The 17,921-nt window shown below is 43.4% G+C and overlaps 1 protein-coding gene across 2 annotated transcripts in view; it reads right to left on the bottom strand.

The window, feature by feature from the left end:
* The window catches only part of TAOK1 (TAO kinase 1), a 70,332-nt gene that overhangs the window by 9,774 nt on the left and 42,637 nt on the right, over positions 1-17,921 (bottom strand). Inside the window, exons 10-19 of one of the 2 annotated variants that reach the window (XM_027744466.2) lie at positions 16,738-16,819; positions 14,620-14,787; positions 13,557-13,760; positions 12,233-12,367; positions 11,421-11,657; positions 10,528-10,656; positions 8,742-8,945; positions 7,989-8,228; positions 4,237-4,449; positions 2,983-3,165 (exon numbers count right to left, since the gene is read on the bottom strand). In XM_027744466.2, coding sequence (XP_027600267.1) covers positions 2,983-3,165; positions 4,237-4,449; positions 7,989-8,228; positions 8,742-8,945; positions 10,528-10,656; positions 11,421-11,657; positions 12,233-12,367; positions 13,557-13,760; positions 14,620-14,787; positions 16,738-16,819 — 1,795 coding nt within the window. The remainder of the gene's footprint in view (positions 1-2,982; positions 3,166-4,236; positions 4,450-7,988; positions 8,229-8,741; positions 8,946-10,527; positions 10,657-11,420; positions 11,658-12,232; positions 12,368-13,556; positions 13,761-14,619; positions 14,788-16,737; positions 16,820-17,921) is intronic. The other variant, XM_027744486.2, reaches the window with a different exon arrangement.

Genomic DNA, 17,921 nt, shown 5'->3' with positions numbered 1-17,921 from the left:
TTAGCTAGATGATATGCAAGCTGGCAACTCCAATTTCTTCCCCATAACACTGTTCCAAATTGGTTTCCAAGAGTACTTTGGTAGAGGCACTGGCATCAGCACTCTAAGTACCAAAAACACGGGGCTACAGCCTCTTGACACCCACCAGACAGGGATGAAAGCCTTTCTTATTAGAAGTTTTGCAGTCAGGTGGAAAACCAAAGAACCATTATCTTCTTGCCAGCACTGAAAAAGCTACTTTTGGCCTTGTTGAAAAAGACCAAATGGGTAAAAAGCAGCAGCCAAGACTTTCAGCACAGCTCACTGGCATCTCCCTGCTGTCAGCAGCAATGTGGCCAAGAGGTGTTATCTTGGTCTGTGCTGAAGGTACTGGGCAGAGCCTTGTACTTGTAAGCGCTCTCTTGCCTGAGTCAGGGAATATGCAAAGTGATTTCATCTGGAATTTCGGAAACAATCTGCTCCAGCATGAGTCATCTCCTGAGCCATTTGGGGCTTTCAGAAACTCCTTCTCCACTTGCCTGTTTCTTAGCTCTAGGTGAATGACAGACTCTGCATGGAGCAGCCTTGCTCACTATTCCCGCTGAAAGCCATGAAGGCAGAAGAGGAAGAAGGTGCCTTCTCTAACATTAGCTCTTTAAAATGCTCCACTTGTTTTTTTCCCACTCCTGCTATCTAAGCAGAATTCTCCTTTTTCAATGTCTTCGGCATGTCACTGTTTTCAGGCTCTGTGACAGGGTAACACACAGGACTTAGTGCAACTGAACTTCACTGAAAGGCCTGACACTGCATTAAAATGACATCCCTCAAATGGCCTCGGGATGCAGGACTGAAGATGAAGTGTCTGAGGCATGTGGGAAGGAAATGAGTAAATCTGAAGTCTTTTAAAGACACTCTTGGGACATGCTCATTACTGGTGCAACACAAACAACAACGCATCAGGGTATGGCTTGTACAGTGCCTCAGCCTCTGGCACTCACATGGATGGGGCTTGGTTACTCCCTCTTTATTCCAGGCCTGGACACTTATGCTCTGGTGAATTATGGAGATGGGCACCACTAAAAATTAAGAGTAGTCTGCTGAGAAAGAAGCAGAGTCCTATGCACACACTACCTTCTGGAATCTGGTTTATTATTGAACACCAGGGACTGACTTTGCCACAGGCTACACATTTATTTGCGCATATAAATGCAGACACTCATCTTGTGCACATACCTGCCCTTTCTCTGGCTGCCAGCTTCAGTTAGCACATGCCAGCAAATACCAGGTGACATCGCTGAGGGACCCACACCAGAATACTCTCAACTCTTAATTCTTACAAAAACAGAACACCACCTCTCCTCCCAAGAAACACCCCTGCAAAAGAAGGATGTGTCTGCCTTTGCACCCACATGTTTTCCCCTGAGTTGCTGCCAAGTGACTGTAACCCCACCAAGGTCTCACTGTTAGTCCATGATTGTGATTTGCATGTGCCAGGACTGCACGTACTGCTAAATGAACCCATGGAAGTTGAAGCCCCATCAAACTTTTTGCTACTCTAAGGCAATACGGGAATACAAACACACAAAAGATCATGCTAGGTCTTATTTTTATCCTTTTTTTCCTCTCTATGCAATAGCATTGCCAAGCTTCCTACCACCATTACTGATGCCAAATGCTCCACAGGGGCTTTCCATGCACAGAGATTTCAATCCTGGTCCACAATGAAAGACGTCTTACAACTTTATTACTGGTTGATGTGAGTTTCCTTAAGTCACTGGTCTCACTGCAACTTTTAACATAACACTATCTGCAACACATGCTGCTCCCACAGAACAAGCACTGGCTCACTGTGGCACACTTCTTTCCCAGAGCAGCTCATGCCACCAGAGGGCAATGCACCTCCAGCATAAATCCATGCTCAAATGCCAGGCTGTGACGGGAGCTGGGACCAAAATAACTAGAGATGGTGTCTAAAGACAGCTATTGCACACGTCAGTGTCACACGGGAACTCTTCTTTCACAAATTCAGCTGTTTTCAGAGAGTCGTGTCCACTTGCAGGAGACCAAAGCTGAACAGGACTGTGCTGTATCCTTGGGGATGCTCCCTCGGCTGGCCATGGGGTGGAGCAGTGTTATGTGGACTACCCCAGTACCCATCCATTAGCCTCTGGGAGAACTGAAGTGTAAAGAACCTCGAGGCCACAGAGTAATTGCCCTAATTTAATAATCGCTGGTCAACAAACTTGGGAACTGTAGTGTGAATGGTGATGGCTGGCACCCACAGGGCAAATCCAAGGGGAAAGGAACTGCAGGAGGAAGGGTGATTGTGTATTTCCTTTCACCGACTGATGCATTTCCCTTCCCTTGGTTTGTCTAGGCCACTTACACTTCCATACACACCACATGTCTGACACTGCATAGAAAAACAAACTTCAACAAGGAGCAACTGTCCCCCATGCTTGTGGTTCTGGTTGCTTCAGTTTGCTTCAGAGACACAAAATTTCATAGGGAAGCTGCAGCCTGGTCTCCACAGACTGACAAATGGAGTAGATCTGCAGTAAAATATTATTACCACAAAACACACAGTCTCAAATACATTTTAGCTTTTTTCCCCTCTCCTCAAAGACCTACTACTGATATTATGCTAATTCCCAAAGCCCCCACCCCAGCTTTAGGTTGTTACTGTCTGTTCTCTGTTGAGCCAGGGAAACTAATCTGCAGCTCAGAGAGAACAGTTCACTTTCCCTTCTGCCCAGAGAGGCACAGCTCCCTCTGGCACACTTCAGGCAGTTCTATCCCAGCCAGAAGCTGCTCACAAAGGAGGGCTGAGCTGGCAAAAAGTTTAGTCTGTGTGTCACTGAGCTTTCACCCCAGAGAGACAAATACCCAAATGATCTGTGTTACTATATACAGCAAGGCAAAAGCAGTTTCTCTCTCACTGATAAGTGCAATTTAAGATCTGAAATATGGAGCATGCTAAGGATGCTCACATGCCCATTTTACCTTCTGCTCAAGGAGGGCCCGACGGAGGGATACCCTCTGTTCAAGATCACGCAGCTCCCGATCATGCTGGGCTTCTGCCTGCATCTTGATTTTACTCTGATATGCGTTCAGCAGCTCCAATTCTTGCTGCAGCTGCATCTTCAAAACCTGGCACTCTGCTTCCTGCGCCTCATCCAAACGCAGCTGGGAAGGACAGACAATAGAGACGTTTCACCATGGGGTAACCACTGCTGACACTCCAGGGAAGGACCGTGGGGAGGGGGAGAATGGGATGGGACATTGTTTTCTCAGCAATACAATTGGTCTCTATTGTACTTCGCTTCGCTGAACAGAGGACCTATAGTGACAAAGACTGGTGACAGTGAGCCCACAGCACTGATGCAAGTGATGCTGATGAGCAGTGGCGCCTCAGGAACTGCGATCCACACTGCAGAGACCAGACTGCTGGAGGTGCAAACATCCTCAGCTCTCCTTTTGCTAGAGGCAAAGAGAAGCTCTCTTGCTCTGTTCAACCGGATTAACCAATTACCTGTACACAGGAGACTTAAGACCACAGTCCCGCCAATGCAGGACTTGGGCAAAAGAATATAATGAAATAAACCTAAAAGCAATAGGACACTGAACTTTTAACCTTCCCATCATAAATGAAGCCAGCTACCCTGCCTCACAGCATCAAATTGATGTAGAAAGCAGTGTGAGCAGGATGCAATATGCAGGAAGTGCAAAGAAAAGTGCACATTCAGTTGTAGCAAGGACTTGAAGCATTGCTCATGTGGTCATTCCTTAAAGAAGGAATCACAGAACTTTCACAACATTTTGCCCTCAGATTTACAGCCAAAACTCTGGACTCCTCCATGACTCACAATGAGCATCTTCCACCAGTGGGACATGTTTTGGTTGGTAATATCAACAAATCAAAAGCTAAATGACTTATGACAGCCAGATGCACACTATTTAATGATGCTCTAACAGGGATGTTTATGTTGCCACATTTCATGCAAAAGCAGTCCTCTGGCCACACAGATGCATCACTTTGCATCTCTGCAACAGCAGCTTCAGCTTCAGCCTGCCTGGGGAGGGTAGTGTGTCTTTCCTCTGCATTTGAATGCTGCTTTTTAAACACAGAGGAAGGACTGTGCAGGGTATGGCATGTGCAGCAAGGAAGCAGAAAGCCTGCTGTCAGGATACAGAGCCGTTAAAATGCAAACATCCCTCTTTGGCTGAGGAACCCTGGGTCCCTCGGAGGCGACTCACAGCTTGTGTAGAGAGCATTTCATTAATGCTGTGATCATACTGCTCAGCCAGGATAGCCAGCTTCCGGGTCTGCTCCTCCTTGAGCCGTTTGAGGACAGCTTTATGTTCACTCTTTGGCGTGGTCTCCAGCAGATGGTTTCTCAGTGCTTTGTACTGTCTGGTTTGGATCTTGCATGTATCCTGAAACTGCTTCTTTATCTGTAGTTCTTTTGACTGGAAAGATGGAGGGGACACAAAGAAAAAACCAGCATGTTTCAAATGAGCGAAATATCCATTCAAATGGATATTTAGGATTACATTAAGGATATGAGTTCAAGAATCCACAAATGTATATTAACATCTACAGTGCAAGGAGGGAAGCAAAATACACAAGAGGCAATGACTATTGCTGCAGCTGCTTTGACATTGCTACTGTGTGAAACAATTACAATACAGACACTTTTATAACAAAGCTCCAGCCTAAATACAGCTGTCTCTGCACAAAGAGCCTCACATTTGTCACTGGACTGGATCCAGTCCTGGGTGTGTTGCTTTTCAAGAAAAGTTCTTGAGGGACAGGACTAATATTTATTAGCACCAAAAGCCATACTTACACATGACTGTGCTTGTATGGCACATATATATGAACAGCACTTAATGTTATGAAAAGCAGCAGATCTGGTGCATGGGGAAGGGACAGGGAAAAAGAATGACACTTTTTCCACTGAGGGTTTGATGAAATTAAGATGTATTCTAACCCTTGATATTAAGAGCCTGGTTTTCATAAAGAAACTCAAAAACAGTTGGGAAATATTAGATGCTTAAAAATGTACACCACAAGAACATTAGTATTGTGTGAGTCTAGCAAACAAAACAATTCCCCGGTCCCACTGGAGGCTTACTGGAGATGGAGTTTTCCTCCCTTTGCACTTGCTACCATCTCTGTGTTGTTTAGAGACTTAACTGTGATTGCACACAGGGTTGACAAACACCAGTCCTAGAAAAGGTATCAGGATCTGATTTTGCTGTAGGACCTTGAGGAAATTAATTACTTTTTTCCTTTTACCTGCCTCCAGAGCAGCTCGTGAGGGTTAACATCTATTAAGATGTTAAGACCCTGGAAAGGAGGGTGTTCTGGGGTTCTCTGTTTCTGCAGGAGGGCTGGCAAGGATACTTCTAACTAAGCAAAACCCAGAAGTGATGAGCAATGGTGGTTAACTGACAGATGGTCAAGTTCACCATGGTAAGAATAAATAAATAAATAAATAACCCCCAATTACTAAAATCAGACACCAGGCAGTCAGTATACACTGACTGGACCTTCCCCTTGGCCACCATTGCCAAATCCTGAAGCACTGGAGACAGGAACAGAATACACAACCAGATTCCTGTCCTTCAAGTAAGCTGGAGGAGCTCTGGGATATGAACCTGTGCATGCCTCACATCAGCTCCTCCACTGCTCCTCCTGGCATTAATGCAAGACTCAGCAGGGCAGGTGGAAAGCACAGCACTTGAAGCCACCTCGAAAGGTATCCAGCCCAATTTAGATACCAGCACATTTTGCTGCATAAAAGAACAATAACATTTTGCTAACCTGATGCAGAAAACAGGACAGACACGGGTTTCATTCAAACCAAAACATGTATCACAGAGAGGAATGCATTGCTTTTAACCTTTCTAAATTTCACAGGAAGTTATTTCCCTCCAGGAAACCTTTAAGGTTATTTCTCCCTGCCCTTAAGGGAAGTGTCAGCAGGTTACACATTCCCATCAGGGACCTGGTCACAGCAAAACACTATCAACCTATTTTGTCCTCATTTTCTGTGAAGTCTTGCTTGGACACCAGACTCTGTTTACAGGCTTCCAATCCAAAGGCTTTAACAACAGGAAACAGAAGGGAGGGGTAAGATTTCCAGTCAGACTTCTGACAAGATCATTTTGACCTATTATTGTGAAATACCAGCAAGAGGGTATTTGCATCACAATTAACACACTCAAAACAATAACAGCCGTTTTCACTGAAGGGTGAATTCTAGCTATGGGTCCTTCTGGTGCTGTCACAGAACAGACACTGACCGTTAAAAACCTGCTTCCAGGACAAAGGGCCTCACTAAATAACAAAGGGAAAGCCTGAAATGTGCCCTTGAGGGAAAACGTTGCTGGAGAGAGAAACTGAACAAATGGTCAAATTATCTATTCAATTAAGAATACTTGCTTGCATTAGTCAGAAGCAGGAGAAGGAGTTAATGCTAGAGAACAGCCTCAATAAAGAGGGGATTGTGCTACAAACCCAACGGTTGTCCACAGGCTGCATTATTAGCACTGTGTGTACGCAAAGGTGCAGGATTGACAGCTCAAGCCTGAAATCCTTCACTAATCACAGAACAGCCATGCAAAGCGAAGTGCAAGCTTTCCATGCTCCCTGCAAAACGCTCCAGCCCTGTCCTCCCTGGAAAAGGGAAGGGGTTGGAGAGTCTGCAGAGGTGAGAGGGCAGCCAAGTCCCTGCAGCCCAGAGAGACCACGGATCCTGCTGTCCAGGGAAGGAGAACGGACATGCTGCCCACTCGTGTTTGCACCGCATCACCTTGGGGAGGCAGAACTCATTCATGCTAATCTCAGAAGGATCAACCTAATACAGCTGCTTCAGTTTTATTCAGCTCAGAGTGCAGCACAGCTTCCCTGTGAAGTCATCAGCTATTTATACACTATATCCTTGGAGATTCTCAACAGCGATCAGATGGTCCCTTGTTCTTACAAGCCAGGTTTTCACTATTTAATATTATTCTAATATTGACAAATCAGGTGTAATATTTTCTTTTCTGAAGTTTTATTTTCAAGTTGGTTATTTTCTCTGTAAAAAGGTAATTTGCAGGTGGTGAAAAACTAAATCAGATGGGAAATATGAAGAGGAAAGACCTAGAACAAAAAAGAAACCCCATGCTCAGTATGCCATACACTCTTTTTACTGGCACAGCTGAACACTGGGTGGAGAGAAGAAGTCTGCCTCCTCAAAGGAATGTACCAGGCAGCTTTGTGAAAGGCCTTATACTCCCTTCTCAGACACTTCAGAATAAACCACTGGACTTCTTTGGATGAAGTGAAGGCTTACAATGAAAACACTAAAAGCCTCAATTACAGAGGCCTCATAGTTCTGGTCAGCCACCACAGCTACAAGGGCAGCATGAGAAACCCAGGAGAGACAACACAGCAAAGGTCAGTGCCAGGAGCTTCCTGAGGACACTGCACTTGGCCGGAGCCTCTCTCTTCCCCCTCCCCCCACTTGCTACTATGTCAGTCTTAATATAAAAACAGTAACCAGGTGAGTTAGCCAAGCCTGATAGTGCAGTTCATTTCGATGCACACAGCAACACAAAAGCTTTTGGGTTTGGTTTTTAAATTATAGTGCTTCATTACAGAAAAATAGATTTTATTCTTGTCTATGGGGGAGAAGAGGATCAGAAAATGGTGTAGGAAAAAGAAAGGGGGGGGGGAAGGGTTCTGCAAAGATGAAATGCATTTTAAATACCCCAAAAAGGGAGGGACATTGCTGAGAAGAGCTTTCCAAATAAAAGGAGGGAATAGTGCTGCCGTGGCCTGCCTGCAATACACTGCAACCCTGATCACCCCTGCTGTGGTGCTTGCAGACACCTTTCAAACTAACGAGCTTCCAAGTACCTTGGCCCTGCCCACAGTGCAAACAAGAACTGAGCTGTAACAGACCCCTCTTCCACCACCACCAGCTCGCACCCAGAGTTCCCACATCCCTTAGTACCTTCAGGCTCTTGGGCTGCTGCCGGACCTCCATGACGTGCTTACGCCTCAGCTCCCGCTCCCGGCGCTTGTTGTATTCCAGCTGGTTGGTGAGCTCGGTCTGGTGCTGGAGTCGGATCAGCTCACAGCGCATCTTCTGGATGGTACTGAGATGGCGGAACTCCAGCTCCTGCATGGACTCGTGCTGACGCAGCAGCATGGCGTGCTCCAGGTCCTTCTGTGTCTGCCTTTTGTTTAGCTCCTAACAGGAGGACAGAGGGAATTATTAGATTCTTTGTACTTACTTGGATTTCCGTTCACAAAGTGACATTTCGCTTTGTTCACAAGGGCATTTCTCTCTTTCCAAGGCATTTGAGGACAGAGCACAGAGTTTCTTCGTCTTATCAGCAGCAGACAGCAACGCCACCGGTAATTTTTCCTTCCTCATTTCACTTTTCTTCTTCCTGTTCTAGATGCTCAACAGGATTCACAGTAAGCATTTTCTGGAAAGGACTGTAACTGTTGTGTCTGATAACTTTTTGGATCTAACAATTCTCCTGCAATAGGGCACTAATCTGAACATTTGATGCCGCATGATCCCTAAATGTCACAGGGATTACCAGATGGCATTTCAAAGCATCGAACCATTGTTTTACCAAAACACTTTGGATGTGGTAACTAACACTTCTGTTTGATTGGAGTTGGACTGCAGGTGCTCCTGTGAGATGCACTTCACACACATGATTCCAGGTCTCATCTCTGCCTGTTCTCTTACCTCCCGAACCAGGTCCTGCTCCAGGTTATGGCGGCCAAGGAGCATCCGTCTCTTGAAGCGGCGACACTCCAGCTCCAAGTATTGCCTCTGACGCCTCAGTAAGTTGGCCTCTTCCTCTGCCTGGAAATGCTGGATGTTCTCCTTCTGCTTGGAGAGCCACTCCTGCTTCTCCTTCTTTGGAGTGCTCTGGTTTTCATTCAGCTCCTGATAACAGCAAGAGAATCAATTGTGAAACCGTCACACAAACCTCCTTGGCCGTGAGCAACTGGACAGACCTGACTAATAAACAATGTCTCAAAGCTGTTCTACCCTCTCTTCTCCAAGGCTGGTTGGAGAAACATCCCAGCCTCTACAAAAATGCTTCATATCACATTCTAAGGGTGTTCCAGGAGACAATTCACAGAGAAGCAAATTTAAACTACAACTTTTTTTTTTTGCACTGGTCGTTTTAACTGGCCAAAATGCTGGTTCATATCCACAGTCTCCAGGCATGTATATTAGCTCAAAACATCAAAATGATGGCTTGCCACTGAAAACACTTGGAGGTCCTGCCATACTGCCCAACAGACATTTTTACAGGCTCCCAAAGGACTTAAAGGAGGAGGAAAGCGTTGACATCCTGTTGTTCAAACATAACTCCAGCCACATGAAGCAGATCTGAAAATTTGTCTTGCTTGATCAGAACACATATCCATTTTACAGTAACTCACTGAGGCAGAGACACTCACTGAGATGTCATAACTTACGAAAACAATATAATGAAGTTCACAGGTGAAACTCCACATTTGTACTGCACTCAGTACATAGCTTAATGTATCTTTGGCAAAAGACTCTGCTTGCTTGAATTGCATACTAGAGATACCCATGCAGTAATTAAGACTTGTTGTGATACATTTCAACTGAAGTATGAGACAGAACTCCTCTGTATTTCTTCAGTGTTTCTTGGTGCTCTGTGATCTACTGCCCACTTAGAAAAAGATTCTGTTATTATAAAGAGCCCACGCTACTATAGTTTTTGTTAGATCTTTCTTGGCTCTGCTGCTCTTTAGCCTTTTTTTTCTCCTGGGAAATGTCTATGTTTGGGAATATTCCCCTTTGGAGTAAGATCCAAAGTTGCATCACACAAGTTGATGGTTGAGCACTAAATGGTTCTTTCAAAAAAATTATTTATAGTCCTTACAGTTTCAGTCCACAAAAAGAATCAGGAAGTTTGATTCTACAGTTTCTCTTCATTTCACAGAGATCTTGATTTTCACTACAGTGCAGTGATTATTAAATAATTACACAACTTTCTACATTAAATAGTGTTTTTCAGGTATTTTCCCTAAAAAAATGCAGGTCATGTTTAGTGTTCTGTTCTCTTGATCCTGTATGGAAATATCATTAAGTCATAAGAAACCACAAACTGCTGCAGTGCATGACCCCTATCTGTAGCAACAAGGTATGAGAAAAATGCTCATGACCTTTCATAGACTACATCCTTTTATTCCTTAAGACTGCCAAATTTGCATGTTTTGGGCTAAAAAGCAACATTAAACAATGGAGAGGTAAGCACTTTCATGATAAACATGTAAGTGCCAATAAATAAATAAACTCTCTTATTCTAAAGTCAAAGATATGAAACAAATATAGCATGAACAAGACTCTGCTCGTGAAATGCAGAACTTGCTGCAATCCTGTGAAAGATCTCTGGTGCACAGTGTCACCTTTATTTCTGAATATTCACCACTCTCACACTGTATCACACGCTGCACTATATTCACATTTGTCATTACAGATGAGTTACCTCTTTCAGTTGCTCTTTACGAAGTTTATATTCTCTCTTCTGGGACTCCAGAAAACTGTTCAATTCTTTTTTCTGTTGGGCCTGAATATGCTGTTGAAACTTCTTTTCTTCATTGGCCATCACTTTAGCCTACAACAAAGCCAGTAGCAAATCAGTTTGAGTCCCAATGGATTACAGCTTGCGTTCCATTTCAGCACCAAGACCCAGAATTCATGGTACAGTCAGCATGATACTCACGATGACTCTGGATAAGTGAAAATCCCAGGAGCTTGCCCTCGCTCTCTCCTCATTCCCCATCCCATCAAAGCACCCAGCAGAGTCCCTTTCCAGTGCCTCATTCCCTCAGCCCTATCGTTCAGCTAGTCTTGTCTAACGAAGTCAACACCTTATGATAAACTATATCCTCAGCCCTCCACTGAGAGACCTGAGATGAAAAAAGAATCAATAATAACTGCTGTAGGCAGCACCACTTCATTATCAATTATTTAAAAGCATAAAACTCCCATATCCATACACAACTAGACAGTGAACATTTAAGTGTAGCTGGCACATTTCTCCGCAGGCTAATCTGCCTCCACAACACTCGATGGAGTCAGTTATTGACAGCACATCCATGGCAAGGGAGGGGAAAACCCTCACAGTGTTTTTTCTGGGGTCAGTATTCTAATAGTCAGTGTTAACACACTGTGGTAAAGGACATACCTGTCCTCTAGTTACATCACCCCTTAGTGTAAGGAGGTGATTTATTAGCCTTTTTCTAATTAGCAATTTGCTTGGCTCCTGAACACAAGACATGTAAGAGACTTTGCTCACTGCCATCACTGGTGAGGGGAAGTGGACAATTCAACGTAACTGACAAACACAGGCTGCTCTGATAAGCAGTAACCTCCTACCTCTTTCTCCATGGCTGCTTGGTGCTTTTTAATTAGCTTTTCCATTTCTGCAGCAAAATTGTTACGCTGTGTTTCAAGATCTTTGTCCAACCTGAGGCGATGCTCGTCCATCTCTGCCTTCAGTTTATTCTCTAATGCCATCAGTTGCTTCTGGTGCTGCCGTCTCATACGTTTATAGCCAGACATCTGCTCTCGGAGCTCAGAGTCTTGTTCATGTTCCTGCATTTGCCTTGTCACCTAGGAAGATAACCACATCGGGCCAAAGGAAGTTAATGCTGCCTAATCTGCTTTTCAGCAGTCTTCAAACCACAAAAGAAAACGATTCAGTAAAGAAATATGATTTTGTTGTAAAGAAAAGCACACATCCTAATGGCAGCAGAGCAGATTAAAAACTCAATTCTGCTGTAGAAGATAAGCTCACATGGGCTCCAGCAGAAAAACAGTACAATTGTTATAAAGCTGGTACTAAATAATGGCCTTTTAGCCTAATGCAATGAGGGTGGATATACAGACACACACAAATATTCATAACACGCATATGAAAATAAAAGCCAGCTTATTATTATAAATGCTTTCCTACATTGTACTGGGCACATTGGGTATGAAACTATTTAATATACACAAATTACATTGGCCAAGGTGTCTCATTTATGCTTTATTAGCTGACACTAAACTATTTCAGTGATAGTATCTCAGTCAACGAGGATAGCTCACATTCTGATGAAATCCTGCAAGCTCTAAGTAGTTGCACAGAGCTGTGGTTCAAAGCATCCCTCCCTACACAACTCCATCAAAATAAAACCTCCACGTACCAGCGATGCTGTGCGTATGGTAGCAAAGTGCTCTCGGTTGCGATAATGAGACTTGTGGCGAGATACTTGGGGAGGAGACTGGGGTTCTGATGCCCTTGTTCGAGGATCCGACTCCTCTCTGTAGTTTTCTTCCTCCTTATCAGCAAATATGAACGTCAGGGAATAAAAAGAATCCGTGTTACTAAAGATTTAGGTTTTTTTTTTTCCAAAACCCATTACAAAAGGAAGGAAAAACATTTTACATTCATCAGCCCTGAAACATCCTCCTGCCAATAAGATGGGTGAAGGAATATACTGCGACAAAAGCTCTGATCTAGGATCTTCGCTCTTGGAAATTTCATTGTGAATTTTTATTACTAAGAGGAAAATTACTAATTAGAGCTGAAAATGAGAAAAATAAAGAGAAAACTGAAAGACGAGTTAAACAGTTTACTTCAACAAAACACGAAAAGTATAAAGTAGATTTTATCAAGTCTGAAAGACAAAACCAACATCTTTGTAACTCTGAAAGACAGAAGATTTTCATTACACCCACTGCAGAAACACCTCAAAGCAAATTTTAGAATTTGTCATGGTGTATTCCACATTCTTATTTTGAGTTTGTCATTCATCACAGCGCGATTACTAGTTAGATATGATACACTAATTAACTCCCCGAGGAAATACCTGTGTCTTTGTTGCATATCTGGGCAAAGAACAAGACATTCTAACCACACCTATCATTAGCCAGGGAAACGGTGGTGCTTTGAGCTAACGAGCGGTAACCCCTCCATGGCAGCATGGCTCTGAGGAACTCTAGCCCAGCTTACCCTTCATCGGGCAGAGGGAAAGCAGGGAAGTGGTTTCCACTTCATTTCTTTTTCCATGCACCTTTATTCACTAACCAAATATTCAAATCAAGTGCTGGGAAGCTGCAGAACAGATTTCAGCTACTGTTGTGGGTCTTGAATTTAAGAATTCACTAACGAGGAGGTAAAAAGGTGGAACTCTCACATCCTGGTGTCTGACAAAACAGTGCTCTGCAAATTAAGGGCATCCACTAAACAAGCCTATTTACAACCTGCCATTCCAACTCCTCCCAATAAAGCAAACTGCTTTCAAAACAATTCAATTAGTAAAATAATTTTAGTGAATTAACAAAAATAAGCAACTTTCACAGCAACCTTCCCAAGTTTCCAGTGCACATTCATACATTTGGGGCACAATAATAGAACCTGCAGATAATGACTCGGGATTGGAAGCAGTTGACTTTTTGCTGATGTGCCAACCAAATCCTCTCCCATTTTACACCTTCAAAGTTCACTGGTAAAAATCCAGAGCTTACCGGCTTTAAATGAATGACAGAGCTATTTGACATCACGGTGTGGTCCCCCTCCATCATATCCAGCTCGCTCTTATCATCCGAGGCATCTGGAAGACTGTTAACACTACTGCTTTGGCTACTGGCACTGATAGACATACTAGGAATGGACTGATTACTTCCGACACTATTCACCGTTCCCGTCCTGCCGACACCATGATCTTGTTCCTGGGAGAAAGGAATTATTATGAAAATTCAGCCCCATCCCAGTTGTATCTGTGGACATTACCAAATGGAACATTCATTCCATTTCTTTCTAAAGGCATCCACCTGCCACGTCGTGGCAGCTTCCACCCTCCAGGCACTGCCATCAAACGTTTTTCTTGGGGGATGTTGGGGAGAGGAAGGAATCAGCCTTGTCAAGATTAACTGGTTGATGTCAGATCCTTTTCGACTGCAAGCCTGTTAACAAGCTGAACTCTATCATGTATCAGCTACAGTGTGTCACCAGAAACTGTTCTGACACCAGCATCACCCGAGTGCTCAGCTGGGACCCTGCACCTCACAGGTTTCTTTCTGTACTGCAGAACTTCAGTACTGGAGAACTGCAATTCAGAGTCTCCATCACTGCATGGTGACTGCAGCACTCAACCCAAAAAAGATAAATTAATTTCCTTGATGACTTTTTTTTTTTAAATAAATCAAGTACAAATTTCTATGTCTTAGAACAGCATTCTCAGACAAAACTATAAGATTTTCAAGGCCTTGGAGATATGGTTAAATAGAGGTTAACTGCATTCCTCATGAAGCCTCATAAACAGGCAAAGAAAGCGAGGATTTACAGAACTGGAAGCTGACTGTTCAAGCATGAACACATGGCACAGCTTCTTGCCAGCACTAGGCATCTACCCTGTTTGTCCTTGTTTGTGCCTTGAGGTAGCTTTATTCCAAGCACAAAGGGGAGAGACAGCATCACAGCCAGGTGTGTAAACAGCCTCCCTTTGTTTTAGCAGTATCTGAGTTGTGGTTATTTAAATGACAGCCTCATTTTCTCTGGTTCAGTGATGAAATCCAACATTTCTCTCACCTCCTCCTCCTCCTGTGTTTCCACTGCAGGGCCATTGTGGGCCTCTTGGAAGAGGAGCTTCTTCATTTTACGATACTGCAGGTTGTCCAGTTCTCTCACTGCATCCTTTGTTCTCTGAATCAGGTCTATTAACACTGTTTCGGGCCGCTCTCGAAGAACAAACATGTGCTGTAGAACACACAAACAGGTGAGTGACCTCTCGTGCCTCCAACACGTAGGCTTTGAGGATACAACGATGAGCTGTAGTTGGGCTTATTAGCCCTCTTCCCTGCACAGGAGAAGAACACCTTCCTACCTCACGCTGGCACTGTTTTTGAGACTTCATGATCCAGATAGATTTCAGAATAATTGCTTTCTGATGGCAGATTTCCACCAAAAAATAAAGATGCAAAAAACCTGGAAATGGTATTTCACATACCACGAAAACATGCTCAGTATATACCTAGACTTTAGAGACGTTATCTGCTTGTGGTTTAGTGAGGGCAGAGCAACAAACATCATGTAAAAGCTTAAGATGCAAGGCTGGCTAGTATCTTTAACCAAATGTTAATTAACTCATGAGCTAACCCTCACTATAAAACCCTTTTCCTTGTTTAGAAAAGCCTGAGAATCAAATATTCATCATACAACTCTGAGTCATAAAATAGGCTGTGAACCTTAGAGCCCAGTTCTCGAACAGCTCACCATGTTCTGCTCTTTTTTTTTGGGGGGGGGGAGATAATCACCCCATGTCTCTGCAAAGGTGGCTACATTTTGCCAATAGGTAAAACAAGTCCTGTCTATGTATGTCAGAAGCAGCTTTTGCAGTCTCCAGATGCAATGTGCTGTGCAAGCATGAGTCATTATTAACACCACCGCTACTTTCATTTTGTTCCTTTGGAGAACTGCATTGCTGTTTCCAACATGTCACATTCCCTACCTGTCCCTGTGAAGTGGCATTGCAGCTGTTTCAGACTATAGATATGGAAGGAATACACTCCCAAACGTTTCATTTCCATCAATGTTCTCTTTAATTGCAGCACATTGCTCAAAATAAAACCAATCTGCAGAATTCTGAAATGGCAGGACTACACACCCACACCGAAACCTTTCCTGGATAATTGCATTTACTTTCTGAATAGACAGTTTTCAAAGAGGCACAAGTCCTCCGAGCCATTTTTAGGTAAAACCATTCAAAAAGGTGCTGATAAAACCCTCATAAATAGCATCTATTTCCCTGCAATGCAAAAAATTTGGAAAAACACTGTTTAGCAGAAAAAGGGCCAGGATAAAAAGAAACCCAAAATGTCACGAGCACTGTAAAGAGAATGACAAGTTAGCAAAATTCTGAATGCCACCTGATGCCACAAAGGAAATCCACCAAAGTCACCCAATAAAGCAGCTCTAACACCCAACTTCTATGCGAGTTCTGTTCACTCAGGAACACGTCAGCTTTTTGCAACAATCTACCCCACTGGCTTTGTCTCCAGACCAGAATGAGGAAAGCCAAGTACCTGCAGCACTCAGGAGCACAAATGAAATAAAAAAAAAAATCTAAGAAATAAAGCAAAAGAAAACCTGCAGATTGCTAATGCTTCTTCATATCAAGGAAAAATATGGTGAGGAAAAACTGCTTCCCTCTGCCCCCTTTCCCCCAGGGATACTATTAGAACAGCAGATTTCAGGTCTCTGCAAAGCACACAGGTGATGGGAGAGGCTACAAAGCCTTGGGGTGTATACAGAAAAGAATAAAGAGGGAAGTAACAAAATGTATTTGTTAGCTAATGCATGGCAGCTCTGTTGGGATTAATTATAATCACTGCAATGACAGACCGAGTTCAAGAAACAAACTCTCGACAAGTTGATGGTCACCCACTGTCACCTGATGGAGTGACCTTTCATGGTGAGAACTCCAAGGCTGCCTAGGAGAGTCAGCTGAGAACACTGGGACACTGCAGAGAGGCAATAAAGCTGGGACTGCCAGCTCAGTACACCCCAGAGCACTCCCAGCTCAAAGGTGTTCAGGCAGAGAGAGTATCACTAAACCATAACCTTGTACAGCAGATGAGAAAGAACACCATCACAGGGCACAGCCCCTTTTAATACCATATGGAAAGCAAAAAGGACAAGCAAGCCAACCTTCAGAAGCTCCTCTGATGTAGGCCTGTCTTGAGGAATTTTCTGGAGGCAAGAATCTACGAAGTTTCGAAAATAATCAGACCTGTGTCAAGGAGAGGAAAGAAAAAAATCCATCTGAGTTAACGACCCAGTTTAATTCATTAAGCAATCAAGATACTCACATTTGGGTGCTCTTAGCAGAAAAAGTGGGGGAAACCACACAGACCCAGTACTTCACCCTACAGCCTCTGACATCCCTAGTCAAGCCAAAGCCCACCACTATGAGTAGGTAGATCCCTTTAACTTACAGACAGAATGTTTTGGCTTAAGAATGCAAAACTATGGCCCAATTCAAGAGGAAGGAGAGTTCTGTATAAAAGCAGACACCCAAATAGTTCAGTGTGAGCATCAACTCTGTCAAGTTCTACACTGCACAAATTCTCAAGCTCTAATCAGAGCCCCTGTCCCATTCCACCTCTGCACAGGTGTTTTATCCAAAACTGGTACTGAAGTACGATTCCTGAAATGCCTGTGGCCCCTCTGACATGACTTTACACTATTTTGCAATCTGTCACCAGTAAGAATTAAAGTCAGGATTTGTTAAGTAACTTCTCTCCTTCTGTAAGCTAAAAGTCTGTATTTTGCCCCTTCTTTCTTTGAACACAGGTCGTCAGAAGGTCAGGATTATACCTCAAAAACAGCAGTACATCAGTTGAACAGGCTTTATTTCTTTCCACCCTCATTACTCCCCCCATCCCATCATGTAATGGGAGGGTTTGCTACTGCAAATTTTCAGTAAATTAAATTACTGCACTTTTTTGGTCAGAAAAATGCATAAAGAAATTTGAATGTTTAGTCAATCACCAGGGCATGAAATAGCTTAACCAGAAAAATCTCAAAAGTAGAAAAATATTTCTAAAAACAAGGGACAATGTATTATGTTGGAGGCCTAGTACTATGGCTCAGTAAACCACAGTTAGGAAGTTTTTAACTTTTGAAATTAGTTGACTGTATTTGCTGTTTCAAAAGACAGTTGTTGAGGCTGGAAGGCACAAAATGTTACTACTGTGCTTTATTCTTCTGAAGTTTATGCAACAGACACTTGCCACACACAAGCTGTGTCTTCATCTTGCAGAGCAACACTTCAACAAAACAAGATTTAGGAATTGACAGTGTGGTTTGTGATTAAAAAAACACTAAAAACC

This window comes from Pipra filicauda, unplaced genomic scaffold (assembly GCF_003945595.2).
Source record: "Pipra filicauda isolate LSUMZ 115617 unplaced genomic scaffold, ASM394559v2 scaffold211_size2331000_pilon, whole genome shotgun sequence".
In the NCBI taxonomy this organism is placed as follows: Eukaryota; Metazoa; Chordata; class Aves; order Passeriformes; family Pipridae; genus Pipra; species Pipra filicauda.
Note: the sequence above shows the minus strand (reverse complement) of the source record. Positions and strands in the feature narration are given on the sequence as shown.